At 37.2% G+C, this 21,419-nt stretch overlaps 1 protein-coding gene across 6 annotated transcripts in view; it reads right to left on the bottom strand.

Annotated features, from left to right (window-relative positions):
- The window catches only part of NR3C2 (nuclear receptor subfamily 3 group C member 2), a 396,224-nt gene that overhangs the window by 103,114 nt on the left and 271,691 nt on the right, over positions 1–21,419 (bottom strand). For 5 of the 6 annotated variants that reach the window (XM_077139862.1, XM_077139861.1, XM_077139859.1 and 2 more), the window contains exons 4-5: positions 11,312–11,428; positions 10,849–10,935 (exon numbers count right to left, since the gene is read on the bottom strand). In XM_077139862.1, coding sequence (XP_076995977.1) covers positions 10,849–10,935; positions 11,312–11,428 — 204 coding nt within the window. The remainder of the gene's footprint in view (positions 1–10,848; positions 10,936–11,311; positions 11,429–21,419) is intronic. The other variant, XM_077139863.1, reaches the window with a different exon arrangement.

Here is a 21,419-nt window from a genome sequence, read left to right as displayed (position 1 = left end):
GCCCATTCTCATAGTCACCTGTGCCAATTCCTATAATAAATCTCACAAACCCTAATACAAGGTGAGAACTAGAGGGACTATTTGTCACATAAATAGCTTCCTCTTCTCTTTTTCAGATCACAATGTTTTGTTGTGAGGATGGAAAGAGGAGGATATTTATTCAGAAAACCTTTAAGAAGCAGATCATTATTCATGCGATTTTCAAATAAAAAAAGGATTGTTTTATTTCTCAGTGGATTGATTAATTAAAAATAAATTAATTCAATGATTATAACTGTGAGAAATCAGAGTCTGAGACAGACGATAGAAGTGAATCCTCAGAGAATGGGCAGGCACTTTGCCCTGAATAACTGATAGTCCCTTCAGAAGATAACAAGGGCAGGAAACCTATGACAGGTGGCTATAAGTGGCTGGGTCTCCCTCTCCCAATATCGCCATATCCCTCATGCTCTACTCATCGCTGATCCCCAGAGCCACATACCCAATCTTAGGGCCTGAGGTCAGTGCTGGCATTTAGGGACAGGGAACAGTTCATATATAGAGATGTCCACCTTACACTTTAATTGGTGATTTAAAAAAAGCTTAAGATTTGCTTTGTTCATGCTTTTTTTGCGGAGGGGTGGGGGGTATGGTACTTGTGATGTCAAAGTAGCCTATAAAAAAAAAAAAAAAAAAAATTCTGAGCTCTGACCGGGGCGGGAGCTGGAGGCAGCGCGTGGCCAAAGGGGGTCCTGCGAGCCGAGGGACGTCGGCCCCTCTGGGCCGGGGCCGCGCAGGACCGCGAAAGGCCATGGCCAATCGGGCTCCGGACTAAGAAGAATCTTGGTTAATCATTAAAAGAAAATCGGCAAATACTATTTTTAAAGTTACCTCTTACTTTTGAGGATGTTGCCATTTATTTCACGGAACAAGAATGGCAGAATCTAGAGGTGTGGCAGAAGGAGCCTTACCAGCATGTAATGAGAACCAATTATCAGACTCCTGTTTCTCTAGAAACCTAAACTCTTCAGAGGATTCCTAGGCCAATAAATCCTGAAACCCAGAGGTGCCAGTCTCTCCAAGAACATCAGCCAGTTCCATCTTCCTATCCCATACTATCAACACCCCTTTTCGACATGAAAATATTAGACCAGGCATAGCTCAAATATCCCTAAAGATTGGGAGAAGGATCAAAGAGAAGGAGGAATTATAATAGAGAAATGATAGGATTCCCAAACCGGAACTAATATCCTGGATTGAACAAGGGAGAGATCCCTTCAGAAATTGGGAAGAAGCACAGACATCAGAAAACAAAATTTGTTCCTCTGCTTATAAGCATTTTGATCCAGTCATTGAGGGGCAGCTCTTTGGGGGAAGCCAAAAAGCTGTACATTCAGGAGAAATTAAATGTCATTTCCAATTAGACCCTCAGCAGGATATCCATCGGAAACAGAGGCACTTCCAAAACAATGACCGTGAAAAGAGATTCTGCCTGAAGAGCAAGCTGAAAGCCCAACCACGCAGATACATCAGAAAGAAGCGATTTTTTTGCAGTGAATGTGGCCAAGCCTTCGTCTACCCTTGTAAGCTCCGTGATCACATGAGAGTGCACAGTGGAGAAAAACCTTTCCAGTGCCCTGAGTGTAACAAGTGCTTCCGCCTGAAGGGCACTCTGAAGACTCACCAGCATATCCACTGCAAGGAGAGGGGGTTCTATTGTGGGGAGTGTGGCAAACGTTTCATTTTTATGTGTAAACTTGATGACCACATCAGAGTGCACAGAAAATCCTGTCGTGTTCCAAATGAGCCTGTTATTAGGAAAAGATTTAGCCAACCATATGCAATGGTAGAGGATGATTGGAGTTGAGGGAGAGTACAACATCTAAGGATGGAATAGAACTTATATTGCCTGAGAATTCAAAATGGCACCCACACTCATGGTAGACAGATTTTAGGAACAGGGGTCCGGTTTTGCGCGAGAATGTAATACTTGTTTGGACTCTGAGCAACCACAAAGGATTTATCCTTTAAAATAATAAATTATATTTCCTATCCATTGAGAAATATGCTCTTTCTACCAATTTAAGTGGTAACTTTCCCCAAAATACTAAGGCCAGCTCTGAAATCCCAGCTTGAATTAAGACAGAAAGAAATCTCTCCAGTATATTCTCAAAGTTGAAGAGATGAAGGTGGCTGTTAATTGACAGTTCTCCTTTTTTTTTGTTTTTCAGACTATCATGCTAAACTGTGGGTTTAAATTCAGTCATTTTCATTGCAGGTGCTAATATAATAGTGGAAGTGGTTTTGATTGATTTATTTTGAAACTGATAGCAATAAAATAATTTTTCTGAAAAAAAAAAAATTCTGAACTCCAAAATTAAATCTTCAGAAGTTCTACTCCAAATACATTAATTGCTATTATTTTGCTGTTTAATCTCCTTACTAAAAGCTGATTTTTTTTTTTTAGTTTTAAATGTATGGCTAACTTATAATAGGTAAATAAAAATCAGGGTGCTGGAAAAATTGATATGCTCCACAATTAACAGACATTCAGCAGACTATCATTGTTATGCATTTGTACTGGAGAAACATCTATTGCAACCTGATTGCCATACTTATAGCTCCTTTCTGAGAAAACGGGTTCAAAATGTTGCCTGCCAGAGGTCCTCATGCTTTGTACCACTGGGTCCCACAGCCTGGCCACACCAGCTTGGACAAGGTAACAGCTGGAGGCAAAAGCAGCAATTTGTCTTTCTCCTCTGAGAGGGCCTGGCTGGAGGACCCAACCCAATCAGCAGCTCCATTCTGGATTGTGACCAACTCATCAGACCAAACCCTTTCTTGGGAAGCTTGAATGCAGGACACTCAGAGAGAAACATAAGAGGTAGGTGACAATGAGGCTGAGAAATATAAAGAGAGTAAATAGCAAGTAGAAGCACGTGTAGTTCAAAGTCTTGAGAAAGCAAATGTGACAAGAAAGGGAGGAGAGACTACGTCTGGGTGGAAACAGCTCAAAGAAAGCAGGTAAGAAGAAAAAGAAAAGTGAAAGAGAAAAGTCTTATAAATTGAAAGCCTGGATGTCCTACATGCCATCCATAAAGTCTGAATGAGTATAACCTGAAAGAATATAACAACTGGTTATTAACAATACTAAAAAAAAATAACAATAATGAGAAATGCTATGAACAAATAATAACTATGGCAAATATCATCTACTAGAGAGTTAGAAAACAATTTTGTATTACAGAAAATATCAGTGAGTGTGTGAAACAGGAAAGCTTGTTGGAAGACCAGCCAAAAGAGAACTGTACATCTAACAAAGAGAAGGATGGTTTTGACTCTAAGTCTCTTAACCACCAAGGCCAAATGACAAGTTCTAGACCCAAACGTATGAATGAAATGCTAATAAGCTCTTGGGCCCTTTAACTGAGACAGGGACATTAATTTATCAGGACAGAGTACAAATGAGAAAGTTAAAACAAAGGAGAAATGGAAGTGACAAGGAACATTTGCAGACTCAAGAAGAATTTTTTTTCAACATCTTTGGGTTTTATTTTTAAAAATTCCCATGAACAGCAGCCTACTCAGGTAAGGTCACCAAGCAGTGAGTGTATGAATAAAATGTATATATTTCTGAGAGGGATGAACTGTTCAGTGGCTGTATTTCTTGTGTTCTAAGATGCTGTATTAGTCAGGGTTCTCAGGGTAACAGAACCAACAGGAGATACCTGTAAATATGAGATTTATAGCAGTGTTTCACACAACTGTAGAGATGGAAAATCCAGTATCTGAAGGGTAGGCCATGAGCTGGCAGCTTCGATGAAGGCCCTCAATGAAGACCCCAAGAGACGCTGGCTGACACAGAGAGATTCTTCTGAATTCTCCTTAAAAGCATTCAGGTGATTAGATTTAGCATCACTCATTGCAGAAGAAGCTCCTGTTAGCTAATGGCAGATGTGATCAGTCAAAGTGCTCACGATTTAAGTCCACGAAATGTTCTCACAGCAACAGTTAGGACAGTGCTTGCTTGACCAGGCAACTGGGCACCATCACCTGGTCAAGTTGACACATGAATCTGATCATCACATATGTCATCAGTCATAAAATAAGACAGCCATTTAGAGTTCTGAAGGAAATCGACAAAAATTAAATATATGCATTGATTGCAAATAACAATCACAATATTAAAATACGAAAGAAAAACTAATGTCTTCAAATTGAAGAAGTATAATATATTTTTAAAATTTTACCTACTTTGGGAACAGCCCTGAACTTTCCCCCATGAAATTTTGCAGGGTAAAAATATCAGTTATAAATTGTGCTCTCATCAGTTGTAGCAAATAAACCACGCTAATGCAAGGTGTTAATAATAGGGTGGTATAGAACCCTATATTTTATGCATGATTTTTCTGTAAACCTAAATCTTCTCTAATAAAACAAATCAGTTGTTTAATTCAACTGTTTCATTATTATGGAAATTAATATGGCTTAATTCAAAAAACATACTTTCATCATTCAGCTGTAAGTATTTCATGATCCAGCTGTAGAAAGGAAGTTTCTACAAAAAGGAACGTGCTACAACATGGGTAAAACCTGAAAACATTATGCTGAGTGAAATAAGCCAGTCACAAGAGAACAGCTATTAGTATGAATCACTTATATGAAGTATCTAGAATAAGGAAACTCTGAGACAGAAAGTAGATTAGAGGTAGCCAGGGGCCAGGGGGAGGGAAAACAGGGAACTGCTGCTTAAAGCTTTCTGGTTTCTTAGCAGTTTCTGATTGGGGTGATGAAAAGGTTTTGGCAACAAGTGGTGGTTATGGATGCACAGCATTGTAAATACCATTAATTCCACTTTTTATACTAAAAATGGATTAAAATGGCAAATTTTATATTATATATGTTCTAACAATAAAAACATACTTTTACTGATTTATAAATATAAGTCCCCGCATATTTTTTTGCTCAAAAGTTCTGCTGAGATTCTGATTGTGCACAAAAAGGAATGGAAAGAAAGATAGAAAAAAAGAACCATATCTCTTCATAAAACTCAAAACGCTTGGGCTTTCTGAATTTCTACAGACTGCTGCATATTCTGCTCCAAGAGACCTTTAAAAATACAAAAATCGTTTTTCTTACTGGATTTCAGGTATTAAACCTATTCTCTCACTAGCCTCGATCCTGCAATTTCTCTCAGCAGACCTGCACTATGTTTGCATTTTGCAGCGCTCCACCCATGCCAACTAGTTGCAGCAAGTTGCTGGCAGGTAAAGCCAATTTTCCTCAAGTTAAAAGATCACTCTCTGGGTTGATGGATCAGTTGTGATTCTATCATTCTTTGGTCTCCAGGTCCCTGTTTTCTGCCAACTTTTCCATTTCGGTTTTTAAAGTATTATACAGGAGGCTACTTATGTTTCATCTTTTGTCTTCCTACCTGTTCACAATCGCTGCTTTGGCCGTCTGTATGTCTAATTCTTTACCTCTCTTGTTTAGTAGCACTGATAGTCTTATGTTGTCCTTCCATTTAGTTTGAAATTATTGTCTGTTTTCATGAAATCTTATTATAAAACATGTTCATATTATTACTAAATTGGAAAAGGTAGAAGAAAAAATTGTTCATGGTCTTAGTCTTTTCATCTATGCAAATCTTTCACGTATATTCATAATCACAGTATAAGTAACCTAAATAAGATACTAATTTTCAATATTAGTTATTTTTCAGAAAGTATTCTATGTTGTTATGAAATTTCATGATTATAATTTTATTGGCAGATTAATATTGCATTATGTGGATACAATCTAATTTAAATATTTTCCTAGCTTTAGACCCTTAGATAAAAATACTTTCTGCTATTACATTGTGGCGCACATGTTTACAAATTTACCGAACTGATATTTTGGATCGTTTCTCTTGTATCTATTCCCAGAACCAGAATTACCTAGTCAATGAATATGAGCAATGTACCTAAGACACATGCTGTTAAAAACTCTTTTTCATTCTTACCGGTAATATATAAGAGTACCTGTTTCTTGGAACAATTCCCAGCACTAGGATTATATTTTCCTTCCTTTTCATCTGACCACCTTCTCTCTGGTCCCCCAAAACCAATCGTACTGTCTACTGCTGCTATTGCTTCCTGTGTCTAGGATCTTTCTCTCCTTTCACATAACGTAGTCCTTCACCAAGAGGGAAACATGATGGCCCTGATACAGGCACCTTTTAAGGCTCCTGCTTTAACTGAGTCAAAGTGGAATCTGGGATTAAGGAAAGCTGCAGATATGTGATGGAAGTAAGTTAGAACAAGAATTCAGAATGTTCTTTGGCTTGTGCAGTCTACATTTTAAAAACTACTGGAAGCAAGACTTTAATATTTGAGAGTCTTAATTAAAGGAGTATGTATGTTGGCCTATCTACTGAAAAAATGAAATAAGGGGGATAGTTTGGAAAGGAGGAAAGAAGACTGAATTAGTGTCCACGTGTTGGATTTCCAGGTTTCTATGATGATATGATTTTGGACTCTCAAGCTCCTCATCTGTATAATGGGAGGACTGGAACAGAGAAACCTGTGAGAGCCCCTCTATATACTAAGGTCAGCATATGGTTAGCAAGAACCACTCTGCAGGATTCATTCTCGATCTGAGGGCATGTTAGCTGTGATACGTTTTATATGTTTTAGGAGAAGCTCTAACTGACATGTTCAGATCACCCTCTTCAGATAATTAGTATATAAATGTGAAGTGATTATTTCCTTGGGAGAAGGTTATACAAAGCAGTAAGTTCATTATAAGAACTACGACTTTTTCAGATCTACTAGTAGGGGCTACAGCAAGAGTGACAGGCCCAGTTTAAGGTCAGCAAAATTGCTGTTTTCCTTATAATTTCTCTGTTGATAATCTTACATCATCCATTGTATTTTCCTTTGCAGGAAAGCTCAGCAGGATTTTAAAGAAAAGGAATAGGTGTGGCAGGAGAGAAGCAGTGGGTCTAGAAAAAAGGAAAGAAACATTTTATAGCTTAAATTTTCCTCCCTCTCTCCATACCTCCCCTACTACTTTCTAGTTAAGGCTAGTTTAGGGGACATGGTTAGGACTATATACTAATTGACAGGAAAATAATTATTCTGAATTATTTTGGATTCCTGGCATCTTTAGGAGGGATAGCTAATTTAGTTCAAAGTCAGGAGCACTCACTAACAGAAAAGGTCCTCTAAACATTATACTATATATTATATATATTGCCACTTGCATTACCTCCCAAGAGAGTTAGTGGGGAAGAGGGGTAGTTAAAAAGAGACTGGACAGTCTGCTTTGCTAACACAACAGAGGCAAGACTGGAATATGTATAAAAAGGCTTCAATTTAATTCACATTTCCAATTTATAAAAATTGTTTCTCATTAAAATAACTTCACATTATAGTTATTTTTAAGCATAGTAAAATCGTTAGGATTTCTTTTTTGCCCCAATTGAAACTAAAAGTGAAGCTTGAAAAGAAATTATAAAATAAAAATTTACAATGTACTTTGTTACAACTGGATAATTAGTAAAAGTTAATTATTTACTTAATGAGCCAGAATTGGTAAACCTGTAACTTGAATCTAAAGAAAACATTACTTTTATAAAAATTCATTCCGCTCTGCCCATTTTTCACACAATGACTTCAAGATTCAAAGTAAATTTTCTCTCTAGTAAACTTTTTACCAAAGATTATAAAGCCTACCCTGTATATACAAAACTAACAAAAAATTACGTGAATTTTGTATTATGTACTATGCCAAGTCTCACTTACGGGCAATTGTAGACGGAAGTAAAAACTTCATGTGCCACAGCTACCATTAAGATAACTCAGTCTATTTTAAAAATGCCAGTGACTGAACAGGGGACTGCTTACACAGGAGACTGATGCTGGGATCAGCTTTGGAGGAAGGAACATGGATTTGAGTTCTGGTCCTCCCAATCCCTTTAGGTTTTTTTATCATTCTGTGTTTACGCATTTTTAAAATGAGCATAGGCTTAAATAGGATGGTATTTATAAAGGGCTTAGCAGAGTGCTTAGGACACAGTAAGCCCTCAAAAATGCTAGCTATACATTCATTTATTCAGCAAGTAGTTGTTGAACACCTACTTCATATCAGGCAGTGTTCTAGTCACTGGGGATAAAGCAACGGACAAAACACAAGCAAAAAATTCCTTCCCGGATGGAATGTATATTCTAGTGGAAAATAACATTTAAAATTTAAATAGTAATATACTATTATTACTACACCAGTGGTTTTCAATAGGGGTATAATTTTGTGCCCCAGGGAATATTTTACAATGTCTGGAAATATTTTTGGTTGTCACATTTTGCAGGGGTGATGGTGTGTGTTTCTGGTGTCTACTGAGTAGAGACCAGAGATGCTGCTAAAACCCCATAACGCACAGAACAATCCCCTAAAACTAAGAATCATCTGGTCCAAAATGTCAATAGTTGGGAAACCCTGTTCTAAATGCCTTATGAATGAATTTAGTTAATCCTTAAAACAACACTATGTGGTAGGTAATAGTACTGTGGCTCATTGTATAGGAAACAAAGTAAAAACATATTATATAATAACACCATACATGTTATATACATACCTACAGCAAATATTATACATATTATTTGTAAATATCTACCACATAATGTTGCCAGAGATCTACAAATTAATCTACAAAGTATAGATACAAATTAATCTACAAATTATAGATACTCTAAAACATAAAAAATATTTTATTTTTCACATTGACAGTAAATTTTTTTCTTTTTTTTTTTTGCATGGGCAGGCACCAGGAAATGAACCCCAGACAGTAAATTTTTAAAAAGTGGATTTAAAGTTCACCTTAAAAATAATGGCTATGTCAATACACTTCACATGCTCCTAACGGTGCCATGTTGTGCCACATGTGAGACCTGAATTTTAGAACAAGGGAGCAGCGTGCTGTGCTTGTTCAAACATCTAAGGTCTAGCTTGATTCCTTATTGCACTGGCTGTGGCATCTTTCTACAAGTCTCTTAATTCCTCTGGGCACCGAGACTCTCCATCCCCAAAACATGGGACAGTCATGTCTTGTCCTGAGGATTCTGAGGGTCGCTGATAGGATAAAATGAGATCAGGTGTGAAAGTCCTAAGTAAATGGCAGTGGGTATTACCAACACCCCCACCATCACTGACAGGTATCTATAATCACTTTCTTCTCCTCAGCTTTGCAAGTAAAGATATTAGGGCACAGGGAAGTGGCAACTGACCTAAGTTCATAAGGCCAGTAAATGGCAGAACAGGGGCTCCTACAGGCAGTCTGGTTACAGGGCCTGCAACAGGCAACAGATGAGCTGGTAGATAAGCCATTTCGGACCTGCTCTCATGTTAGCATGTCTCAGCTGACTGTGGCTCACCCTCCTTTTGATTTCTACGAGCCCCTCTGCTATGCAGGCAGCGACGTCTGCTCCCTATTCCTGACCAACCGGCCAGTTGATTCACTCATCAAAGGAAAGAAGGATGAAGTTTCATTTTACTTATTTTTCAAATTGCTTTATTTTATATAGGTACTATGTATATGCACTACATGTATTCAATACAATACAAAATTTAAGGCAATTGGCACTCCTTCCTAATCCTGTTTCCCAACCACCTAACTCTTTCTACTGAGACGATCATTACCATTTTTCTATAAATCTCCAGAAATGTTTTATATAACTCACAGCATACAAAACATGCCATCTTTCAACCTGATTTTTTTACTGAATAATATCTCAGAAATCAGTTCATATCACTATATACAGAGCTCTTTTATATTAATGTGTGATGAGTAATCAAATCAATCTTTAATAGAACATTTAATGTATTTCTGATATTTCAAAATGCTCCAATCTTTACCTTATACACATATTTCAAACATTACAACAATATATTTAGGATAAATTCCTAGAAGTAGAATCGTTGAGTTAACAGGTATGTGCCTTGCAATGTTTTATGGAAATTGCTAAATTGCCCTCCATAAGGGTTTATACTGCATCTTCAATGCCTGAGATCACTAAGGAGTTTGGTTTTCTTTCTACACTTGCATTAAAAAAAAGTAAAAATATTTTATCTTTACCAATTATATCTCATGTTTAATCTATATTTCTCTAACTGCAATTAGACTGAAAATCTTTCCATGTGTTTCAAGAACCAATTTTATCTCTCTTTTCTGTGAATCTTCTGTTCATATCCTTCATCCATTTTTATAATGAGTTATTTCCTTTTTCTTATGGATTTAGAGGAGCTCTTTATCTATGATGGAAAAAACCCTGTCTATAAGTTGCAAGTCATTCCAGTAGTAGTTGATTTGTAATCACTGCTGATTTTCTCAATTTATTTTTTCATGGATTCTGAATTTTATTTCATACCTAGAGAGCTCTTTCTCACTCAGAAAATACTTTAAAAATTCATGTTTTCTTCTACGTATTTTTTTTTTTTCAAATTTAAATCTCTGAAATACCAGAAATTGCTCTGGTGTATAGTAAGAGTTGGGATTCAACTTTCTTGAATTCAAACTAAATACCCAGTTGTCACAATACTATCTACAGAATAATATATCATTTCCCCATGATCTGAAGTGCCACTTTTATCTTAAACAAAATTCCTATATTACATGGATCTATTTCTTGGCCTTCTAGACTATTCCATTGATCTGACAATTCACACACCAATACCACACAATTTACATTGCTGTAGCCGTAAAAATGTCTATTTGGTGGTGTTAGTTCCCTACTTTATTTGTATTTTTCAGAATTTTCCTAATAAAACTTAGAATCAACTGGTATTAGTATTAGGATTATATTTATAAATTAACTTAAGGAAAACTGATACCTTTAGAATGCTGAATCTTCCCATCCATGGATGTTGTATACCTTTGCACATGGTTCAAGTCTTTTCCCCTCCTCTTTTGGTGAGCCTCTGTAACATTTTAAAGTTTTTTTCATATAGGTCTTCCTTTATTCTTATAGGTTAATGTTATTACATATAGGTTTGGTTCTAAATAAAAAGGTTTAGCTACAGTTTGATATAAAACGTTACTCAGTCTTGTTTCTGTTTTAGTTAAGTACTGAGGTGCTTGAAACTTTAGCAAACTCTGGCTTGAAAAATTTCACTAGGACCAAAGCCACATCACATTCCTCTTTATAACTCCAGCTAAGAAATGAAAACAGAACCAATTTGACTTTTAAAACTGTTGCTCCTTGTGAACTCAATCTTACATTTCTGAGTACAAAGATCCTAGAGGTGCTGTAGTACACCTTAAAAACTTTTATTAAACAAAAAACACGTAACTTACCTCCTAAATTCATACCAGCTTGAAGACATTTTTGAAGTCTGCAAGCAGGGCAGTTCTTTCGCCGAATCTTGTCAATGATGCAATCATTTCTGCCAGCACATAAATAGTTGTGTTGCCCTGATTAAAATAATAAAAAAAACTGTTAAAATAAAGACTATTATAGAGCAAAGGAATTGTGGAAAAATGGCAGAGTAGGAGCTTCTGGAATCAGTTCTTCCACTAGAAAAACTATTGAATGGGCAGAAACAGTCTGAATCTACTATTTTGCAAGTCTGGAGCGTGGTAGAACATTGTCCAGCCTCCATGAAAGAGTAGGAGGAAGAGGTAAGATATGATAAATATCAGTGAAATGCTCTCCTTATGTAATGGCTACTGGCACCCAACTCCAACTCTTGAGGCAGCAGCAGTGAGGTCCAGTCCCAGGGGTAGCCCGATAGTGCCAGAGAGAGACCTAAAAGCCCACAAGTCCAAGATCTGGGAGTAGATCACTGATAACTGCTTTGGCTTAGCTTAGCTACCTCAGATTGCCAGGGGCCCAGCTCTGAGGGTGGCCATTGTTCCAACCTGTCCTAGACAAAGGGGTAGTGGACATTTAAAGAAAGTTTGATTTCTCAGAGCTGTAAAGTATAATTAAAGGACTTCATTGGTTGGGCAGGGACCGAGTCAAGAGAGAACAGCTTTGGGGAACTGTGAAAAGAAACTCCTGGTGCCTTTCCTGCACGCTCCCTCATCCACTCCTCAGGGAAGTGTGAAGTCCATTGGTGCGCCCTTGGTGGGAACCCTCTCGTCACTCCTGAGAAAGAATGACTTTGTGTCATGCCCACCTCCCAAAACTTGTCCTCCAGGTCAAGCAGCTTGAGATAAGAAGAGCAGTGTTTACATCTGCTTGGTTTTGTTAGCTCCTGATACTCAATAAAATTTATGTCATATCACCAGTTGCTTACAAATTCAAGAAAAAGCTGTCTCAGGAAATAAATCCCAGAATAAACAGTTTAAAATATTAAAATGTAAAGTGTGCCACACAAGATTACTAGACAAAGAAACAGGAAATGGCGGTGCATCCAAAAGAGAAGGCTAAAAATCCAGAAAACATCAACAACAAAAACCGGATTATGCACATAAAAGAGACTTTTAAAATATGATCTTCAGGGTGCTTAAGGAGATGAAGGAAATTACAGAAAACGAACTAAAGAATATCAGGAAAACAATGAAAGAACAATAAGAGAATTTCATAAAGGGGGAGAGATTTTTAAAAAGCAACCAAACAGAATTACTGGAATTGATGACCATAATAACTGAAATGAAAAAATGAAATAAAGAAGAAATAAGAAACAACAGAGAGAACAACAAATTCAAAAGTTGGTTCTTTGAAAAGATAAAATCGAAAAACCTTTAACTAGATGAACAAAGAAAAAAAGAAGAAAGCAGATACAAATAACTAAAATCAGAAATTAAAAGGGGGCCATTACTACCAATCCCAATGACACAGAAAGGACGATAAGAGGATACCATGAACAATAGCACACCCACAAATCAGATAATCTAGATGAAATGGACATATTCTCAGAATATACAAACTACCCACACTGATTCAAGAGGCCATAGATCTCAAACAAACCACTTACTAGCAAAGAGATTGAATCAGTAAACAAGAACCTCCCCAAAAAGAAAAGTTTAGGATCAGATGGCTTCACAGAGGAATTTTACCAAACATTCCCAGAAGACTTAACACCCATCCTGCTCAAACTATTCTAAAAAAATTGAAGAGGAGAGAACATTCCCTAATTCATTCTATGTGGTCAATATCACCCTCATACCAAAGTCAGACAGAGATATCACAGGAAAAGAAAACTACAAATTAATATTTCTTATAAATACAGTTGCAAAAATCTTAAACAAAATACTAGCAAAAGTTGAATACAATAGCACATTAAAAGAATTATACACCACGACAAAGTGGCATTTATCCCAGGTATGCAAAGGCAGTTCAACGTAAGAAAAGCAATTTAGTAATACAACACAGACAGAATGAAGAGGGGAAAATCTCATGATCATCTCAATAGACGCAGAAAAGGCATTTGCCAAATTCTTGCATCCCTTCTTGATAAACATTTTACAAAACTAGGTGTGGAGAGCCGCCTCCCGGGTTGGGCCTAGTGGTCGCGCTGCAGCCTGCTCTAGAGTTCCCCCCGCCCATCGAGTGAGTCAAGATGGCGCCCGCATCCTGTTTCCGCGTATGACGTACGCGCCCACCAACCCTATCTTCCAATCACCTCTGTATACGTGGCACTAACCTATTGGGTTTGGGCACAGTATATAAGAGGTTACCCGGACAGGGTGGGTGGAGACGACCCACAGGGAGCCGTACCTGACGGCCGCATAGAGGTTGTTCCCCCGCGGGGTATCTTGTCCCGCGCGGAACCTGTAACAGAGAATGCAAGCTTAACTCCAGTAAAAGTCTGTGCTCACAACTGCCGCGTGTTACGGATTCGTGTCTGCCATTCAAGTCGGTTTGTCTGCGTCTGTCTCTCTCTCCTCTGTCCCCTTCGCCGGCCGGGGACCAGAAGCTGAGCGAGACGGCGCCGGACAACTAGGGATAGAAGGAAACCTTATGAACATGATAAAGGGCATATATGAAAAGCCCGTAGCTAACATCCTACTGAATAGTGAAAGAATGGAAAAATTTCCCTTTAAGATTAGGAACAAGACAAGGATGCCTACTGTCACCGCTGTTATTCAACATTGTCCTGAAAGTTCTAGCCAGAGCAATTAGGCAAGAAAATGAAATAAAAGACACCCAAATTGGAAAGGAAGAAGTAAAATTTTCCTTATTGTAGATGACATGAGCCTATACACAGAAAATCCTGAAAAATACAAAACAAAACTTCTAGAGTTAATAAACGAATTCAGCAATGTGGCGGGGTACAAGATTAACACCCCAAAATTAGTGGTGTTTCTATACACTAGTAATGTCAGAAGATGACACCAGAAAAAAAAAAAACCCAATTGCAACAGAAATCAAAATAATCAAATATCTAGAAATATATCTAAATAATGATGTAAAGGACTTGTACACAGAAAACTACAATGTATTGCTAAAAGACATCAAAGAAGATCTAAATACTTGAAGGGATATTTAGCATTCATGGATTGAAAGACTAAATATCATTAAGATGTCAATTCTACCCAAAGCAATTTACACATTCAATGCAGTCCCAGTCAAAATTCCAACAATCACCTTCGCAGAAATGGAAAAATGAATAATAAAATATATTTGGAAGAGGGTGGGTCACAGTGGCTCACCAGCAGAGCTCTTGCCTGCCATGCCCAAGACCCAGGTTCGATTCCCGGTGCCTGCCCATGCAAAAAAAGAAAAAAAAAAAAAAAAAAAATATATATATATATATATATATATATATATATAAGAGTACAGCCCAGAATAGCCAAAGCCACCTTGAAAAAGAACAAATTGGAGACTCATCCTTCCCTATTCTAAAACTTAATATAAAGTCATAGTTACCAAAACAGCATGAAGCTAGCAGAAGGACACACACATAGGCTGCTGCAATTGAACTGAGAGTTTAGAAATCAATCCTCACATTTACGGCCATCTGATTTTTGACAAGCGGGAAAGACTATACAATTTGGAAAGAACAGTCTCTTAAAGAAATGATGTGGAGAAAACTGCATCTCTTTTGGCAAAAGAATGAGGATGGACCCCTACTTTACACCACATACAAACATCAATTCTACATGGATCAATGACATAAATATAAGAGGCAGGATTATAAAACTCCTAGAAGAAAACCCAGGGAATCATCTTCAGAACCTTGTCTTAGGCAATGGTTTCTGAGCCTTCATGTCCAAAGCACAAGCAACAAAAGAAAACACAGATAAAAATGGGACCTCATCAAAATGAAAACACTTTGTGCATAAAAGGAATTTATTGTGAAAGTAAAATGACCACGTACACAATGGGTGAAAATATTTGGACACCACATATCTGATAAGGATTTAATATCCAGAATATATAAAGAAATCCTTTAACTCAAAAAGATAAATGACCCATTTAAAAAATGGGCAAAAGTCTTGAATAGATATTTCTTCAAAGTAGATATACAAATAGCCAATAACCGCATGAAAACATGCTCAACATCATTAGCCATTAGGGAAATGAAAACCAAAACCACAATGAAATACCATTTCACACTCACTGGACTGGCTACTATTTAAAAACTCAGAAAATTACAAGTGTTGGAGAAGATGTGGAGAAAGAGGAACACTCATTCCTTGTTGGTAGGAATGTGAAATGGTGCAGCCACTGTGAAAGACAGTTTGGTATTTCCTCAGAAGGTTAAGTACAGAACTACCATATGACTCAGCAATCCTACATAACATATATCCCAAAGAATTGAAAGAAGGAACTTGAAGAGATGTTTGCAAATCAACGCTCATAGTGACATTATTCACAAATGCCAAAAGACAGAAGTAACTCATGTGTGCCATCAAATAAAGAATGGATAAAGTCAACTACAAGAGGACAAATATTGTATGATCTCACTGATGAAGTAATTAAAACAAGCAAACTCAGAGAGTCAGAATCTAGAGTACAGGATACCAGGTGATAGGGGTTAGGGAGTAGGGAATAGGGAGTTAAAGCTTAAATTGTATAGTTTCTATTTGGCATGATGTTAAATTTCTGGTAATGGGGTGATGGTAGCCCAACACTGTAAATATAATTAACAGTAGTGAATTATATATTTAAATGTGGTTAAGAGAGAAAATTTTTATGTTACTAGAATAAAATTTTTTCAAAAAAACCCATGGAACTGCACAATACTAACAGGTGAACCCTAAATTATATCATGGATTATAGTTAACAGTACAATTAATAAAATGCCCTTTCATCAATTGTAATGAATGTTCCACACCAATGCAAAGCACTAATAATAGAGTGGTATGCTGGAACCCTGTATTTTTAGCAAACCCACAACTCCTCTAATTAAAAATTTTTAATAGAAAATTATAAAATAAATACAATTATACCAATATAAAGTACTAACATGTATAATCAGACTATGAAACTTTTCTTTGCCCTGAAATCCCCTCTTCAATAAAAAGACAGGAAATATGATTTATGGATAGTACTGTAAATGGGATGATTAGCTCAATGTGCAGTTGAGACTTTAGATTCCAAATGATAAGACGAATACTTCATTTATTTCTAAATAGTTTCTCATATAAGCAGAGCCACGTTCCCCCATTGTTTGAATTTTTTGGTAACTGCATGAGCCCCTTCAAGGGATAGTACAAATTTCATTCAAACATTATAATAGCACTGATAGAACCAAAGGCCCCGCTGCAGCTGTTTAAGCTGCTATGCCTGCCCACCATTTTCACATGCGATTTCACTGGGAAGACTTTCAAATTATAAAACTAGAAATGTTTTACTATTTTGTCCAAATAAAAAAAATTCAAATGTGGGCACAGCATATGCTTAGAAGTGGTATCCATCAGCTAAATGTAAAATTGTAAGTTGGCTCTATTATTTGTTTATTTATTTAAAAAACACTTACTGAAAATCCAAAAGGTACTAGGCAGCATTAGAAGCACTTGAATACAGCAATGCACAACACAGACTACAGTTTCTGCTCTTGCTAACTTTCACTTTAGTGGGGAAAACAGACAGTAGGCAAAGTTAATTAGATAAAAGGTACAGAATGTTAGAATAAATGCTACGGAGGAAAAAGAACTAGGGGAGGAGCTTATAACATGGTGGAACTGGGGGAGGAGGTTTAATTTTACACAGAATGAATAAGGGAGGTCTTGCTGGAAAGGTGACTTTTCAATAAAGGTCTGAAGGAAATGACAGAGCTGTGTAGATATCTGGAAGAAAAAACATGCTAGGCAGAGGGAAAAGTAAGCGAGACTGGGGCAGAGGGTGGGTGGGGGTGCCTGGAACGTTCTAGGAAGAGCAGGGGCACCAGTGTGAAGGAGAGAGTAGGAGAGGAGGACATGAGCCAACAGGAGTCAGATAATTTAGGGCCTCGTAGGTCATGTTCAAGACTTACTTTGTCTTTTCCTCCAAGTGAGACAGGAACCCATGAGACTAGAGGGCTCTGAGCAGTGGAGTGGTTTACATTTATAGGATCCCTGTGGCTGAGCTGAGCACTGACTATGGTGGGCCAAGGACAGTAGGTGAAGCCCAGGGATAGGCGGTTATTTCTCAGTCTAGCAGAGAAACGGTGGTGGGTTGCATCAGTGTGGTAGCAGTGAGGGTGGTAGGTGGCCATAGTCTGGATATTTTTGAAGGTTATAGCTACCAGAGTTTTCTGAGACCAGATGTGGGATCTGAGAGAAAAAGGGGAGTTAAGGACGCATCAAGATTCTAGGGCTGAGCAACTGGGAAAATGGGACTGCCATCATTCCAGATGGGGAAGAGTGAAGGAACCGTGGTTTGCACAGACTACCCCAGCCCAGTCTCGGGCACGTGAGGTTTGAGATGCCCCACACAGATCTAGGTGGAGGTATCAGGTTGGAAGAGGTCTAGGCTTGAGATTCATCAGCTTATAGTTCTTACTTTAAGTCACAAGACTACGTGAAATCATACAGACAGTGGGCATAGACTGGAAAGAGAAGACGTGACTCTGAGGACAGACTGGGCATCATAAAAGCCAACCAAAGGAGTGAGTAAACAGAACAAGCTCGAAAGTGCTCCCTCCCTTCAGCCTGGAACCCACATGCTCCCTGGGTTGAGAATTCTTAAGTTATCTGGAATCGTAAGAAAACAGGCCTTAAAAAGAGAAAAAAAAATTTTTTTAAATACCTCCTCATCCTTCCTAATTTCTTCTCCTTCTGAGGAATATTTCCAATGGAAACCCTGTATTTATACAGCAAACAGGCCCCCCAAATAAGACCCCTATAATTTAAATGATGTTTTATTTGCCAGAATTTCTTTTAGGCCATATCATAGTTGACAACACGAGACTGGTGGGGCCAAAAAACCAGACAGAAACATAAGAGGGAAGTGTTATTTCAGTAGAAAAGAGGGGTTACCTTTATTAATTTTTTGACAAACTGTAGCAGTCAAAATTTCACTATTACAGATTTCTTTTATTTGCCCAAGTCATCTTTCCTTAAGCAGCTGTATTTTTAAAACCTAGCAACTATTTAAGCTGTTAACACTTAGTAAGAATGCACCCATCAGTTTTAACAACTCAGTCATACAGCAGGAAAGGCACAGGAGGAATGAGAAACTGGTTCGTGATTTCCTTCCTTTCCACTTGGAATGGTGTAACTGGTCTCTACCAACCAGCACTATAACAGCCACCAACTCACCTTCCACAGGTAGGATGGGAAAGTCCTAAGGGATTGTCACAGGGATGTCATAACTGTCTTCAGACGATTCTCTGTCATTTACGTTTTTAGTTGTGTAAATATTACTGTAATGATTTGAACTGTACCTACACAAATATGTAATATATGTTCTATTCCTTAATCATATTAAAAAACAAACAAAAAACAGCAACTGAAATAAAACTTTAAAAGACTTTTAATCATGTCCTTTTTAAACCAGGTGCTCTCTTTGGTGTCAGGTATCTAATCCTTTCTAATCAGAATAAGGAACATCCCAGACATTTTGGGGTAAATGGTTTTCTACTATAATGCTACATAGGCAGAGAACCAGAATGCTGGGGACCAGATAATGGAGGCCTTAAACAGCAAGCTAAAGAACTTTTATTTTATTTAGGCAGCAATGAGATGTCATTACGGATGCTTGCTTACAGAATGTCACGGTCAGAGCTATATTTTAGAAACACTGATCTGAAGGTGATATGCCAGGTAGGTAGAATGGAAAGACACTTAATAGTCAACTTGAAAGTTCTCAGACAAAGCCTCTGTGCAAGTTAGCAGCTGTCTATTACTCAGAATATATAGCCACAAGAATAATCCTATACTTGGAGAAAGATTTTGATGGTAAAGAAAACAAAGATGCATTTCTCATTCAAGTTACATATATTATGGGAGAGTTCTGATTCTGTAATGGCTCGAGTCAGACAAACCTTGAAGAGAGAACAAGTATAAACAGTCCCGCTAAAGGAAAAGAAGAAGACTTGAAGTTACTTGGAAGTGACTGAAAGCAGGTTAGAATCTGGAGAAACATTGACTCTTGAAAAAAGAATAATCCTAGGCAAGATTCATGTATAAATGGCTTTTCCCCTGAGGGTCTTGGAGACTTACAGTGCAGGGGTGCTAAAGATCGAGCAAAAAAAACCTTACTAACCAGACAGGCCAGAGAACATACTCTGGTACAGCTGGAAGAGCTAAAAATTGGAGATGGAAATCTTAGGAGGGATTCTAGGAAGGAGTCAAGGGAGGAGGTGTAGGAAGAACAAAATCTATATACTAACTCCTCAAATTTTTGGATGGCTCCTGAATTTAGCATGAGACTCTGAGAAGCCCAGATAAAACAACAACTTTAGGCTGAAAGAGCTGAGAAGATACTACATCTGCTACCCACCACAAGGAGACAGTTAAGACTTTGAATCCCAGTAAGTTAGATGGACTCAAAAGATACTTCAGGTTTTCCATTGAAATCTCAGAAGGTCCAAGCCTTAGAAGGAATATTGAAAGCAAATGTCTTAGGATTGAGGAATTTCCTCCACGGTTAAATGAAAAGACAAAATAGACCTACCTTAAAAATCAGTTAGAGAAGGTTCTACAAGTTCAAGGTGATATGTCAGTTAATTTAATTGATTATCAGTTTACAAATCAATATTTTTCAGAGAAATAAACAAAATGCAGGTTCTCCAGAATGTCCAGAACACAATAATAAGTAAAAATACATATTCAATTTCCAGCCCATGTGCTTCCCAAATAAAAAAACAAACAAGCAAACAAATGAAAAACCAACTAAACAACAACAACAAAAATTCAACAAATGGTGCTGCAATAAGGGGATAGTCACATGAAAATAGAATGAAATATGACCCCTGCCATACCGCAGACAAAACACACACACACAGAAAAATGTGCATTAGTGTCAAGAGAAAAGTCAGGCAGTAGAAACAGAACCACAAATGACCTAGATGTGTGAATTAAAAGATAAGGTTTCAAAACAGATAGTATCTTAGAATCTACAAGAAGAGATGAATATAAGGGGTAAAGAATGGGGAATAACCAGGAGAGATTTGAAAACTGTACAAAGAAAATAAACACGCAAACAAAACTAAAAGAAAATTTAAGAACTAAAAATAAAGTATTTAGAATAAAATACATATCTTAATAATATGTTGGGTACTAAACAAGAATGGATCAGCGAAGGAGAAGAAAGGTAAAATAGGAATCATCCAAAGTGAAGCCAAAGAGAAAAAAAATTTAAAAAGAAATGAAAAAGGCATCACTGGTTTGTAGGACAGTATCAAGTTGTTTAACACATACATAGTTGGAGTTCCAGAAGAAAAGGAGAGAACGGGTCCAAAATTATTTGAAATTTTCAAAATTTGACTTAAAAAAACCTAAAAATCTAGAAAGTTCAGCAAATCCCCAAGAGATAAATATAAAGCAAACTACTCGGGCACCATAGTTCAACTGCTGAAAAAACAAAATTAAAGAAGAAAAGTGTAAGAAGACAAAAAAAAAAAAAATGCATTACATAAAGGTGTAAAAAGGTAAGAGGAATAGTTGATTCCTTATAAAAACAATGGAGGTCAGAAGTCAATGGATAACATCTTTAAAAACTGTCAACCTTGAATTACATAACCAATGAAAATATTTTCCAAAATGAAGGCGAAATGAAGACATTTTTGGAAAAACAAAAGCTAAGGGAACTTCTTGCTAGCAGAACCACATTACAAGAAATTTTTAGAAAGTTATTCAAGCTGAAAGGAAATGATATCAGATAGGATTCTGGATTTATAGAAAAGAGAGGAGGGAACTGGAAATGGTAAATTCATGGGAAAATTTAAAAGAAAATCTTCTTCTTTTTCTTAAATCCTTTAAACTCAAATGATCATGTGAAGCAAAAATAATAAAAATATATTATGGGATTATAATATACAGTGCAAGTAAAATATCTGACAACATTATCACAAAGGATGGGGGGCGG

This window comes from Tamandua tetradactyla, chromosome 22 (assembly GCF_023851605.1).
Source record: "Tamandua tetradactyla isolate mTamTet1 chromosome 22, mTamTet1.pri, whole genome shotgun sequence".
NCBI lineage: Eukaryota > Metazoa > Chordata > Mammalia > Pilosa > Myrmecophagidae > Tamandua > Tamandua tetradactyla.
The sequence above is the reverse complement of the archived record's forward strand: the minus strand, read 5'-3'. Positions and strand labels throughout refer to the sequence as shown.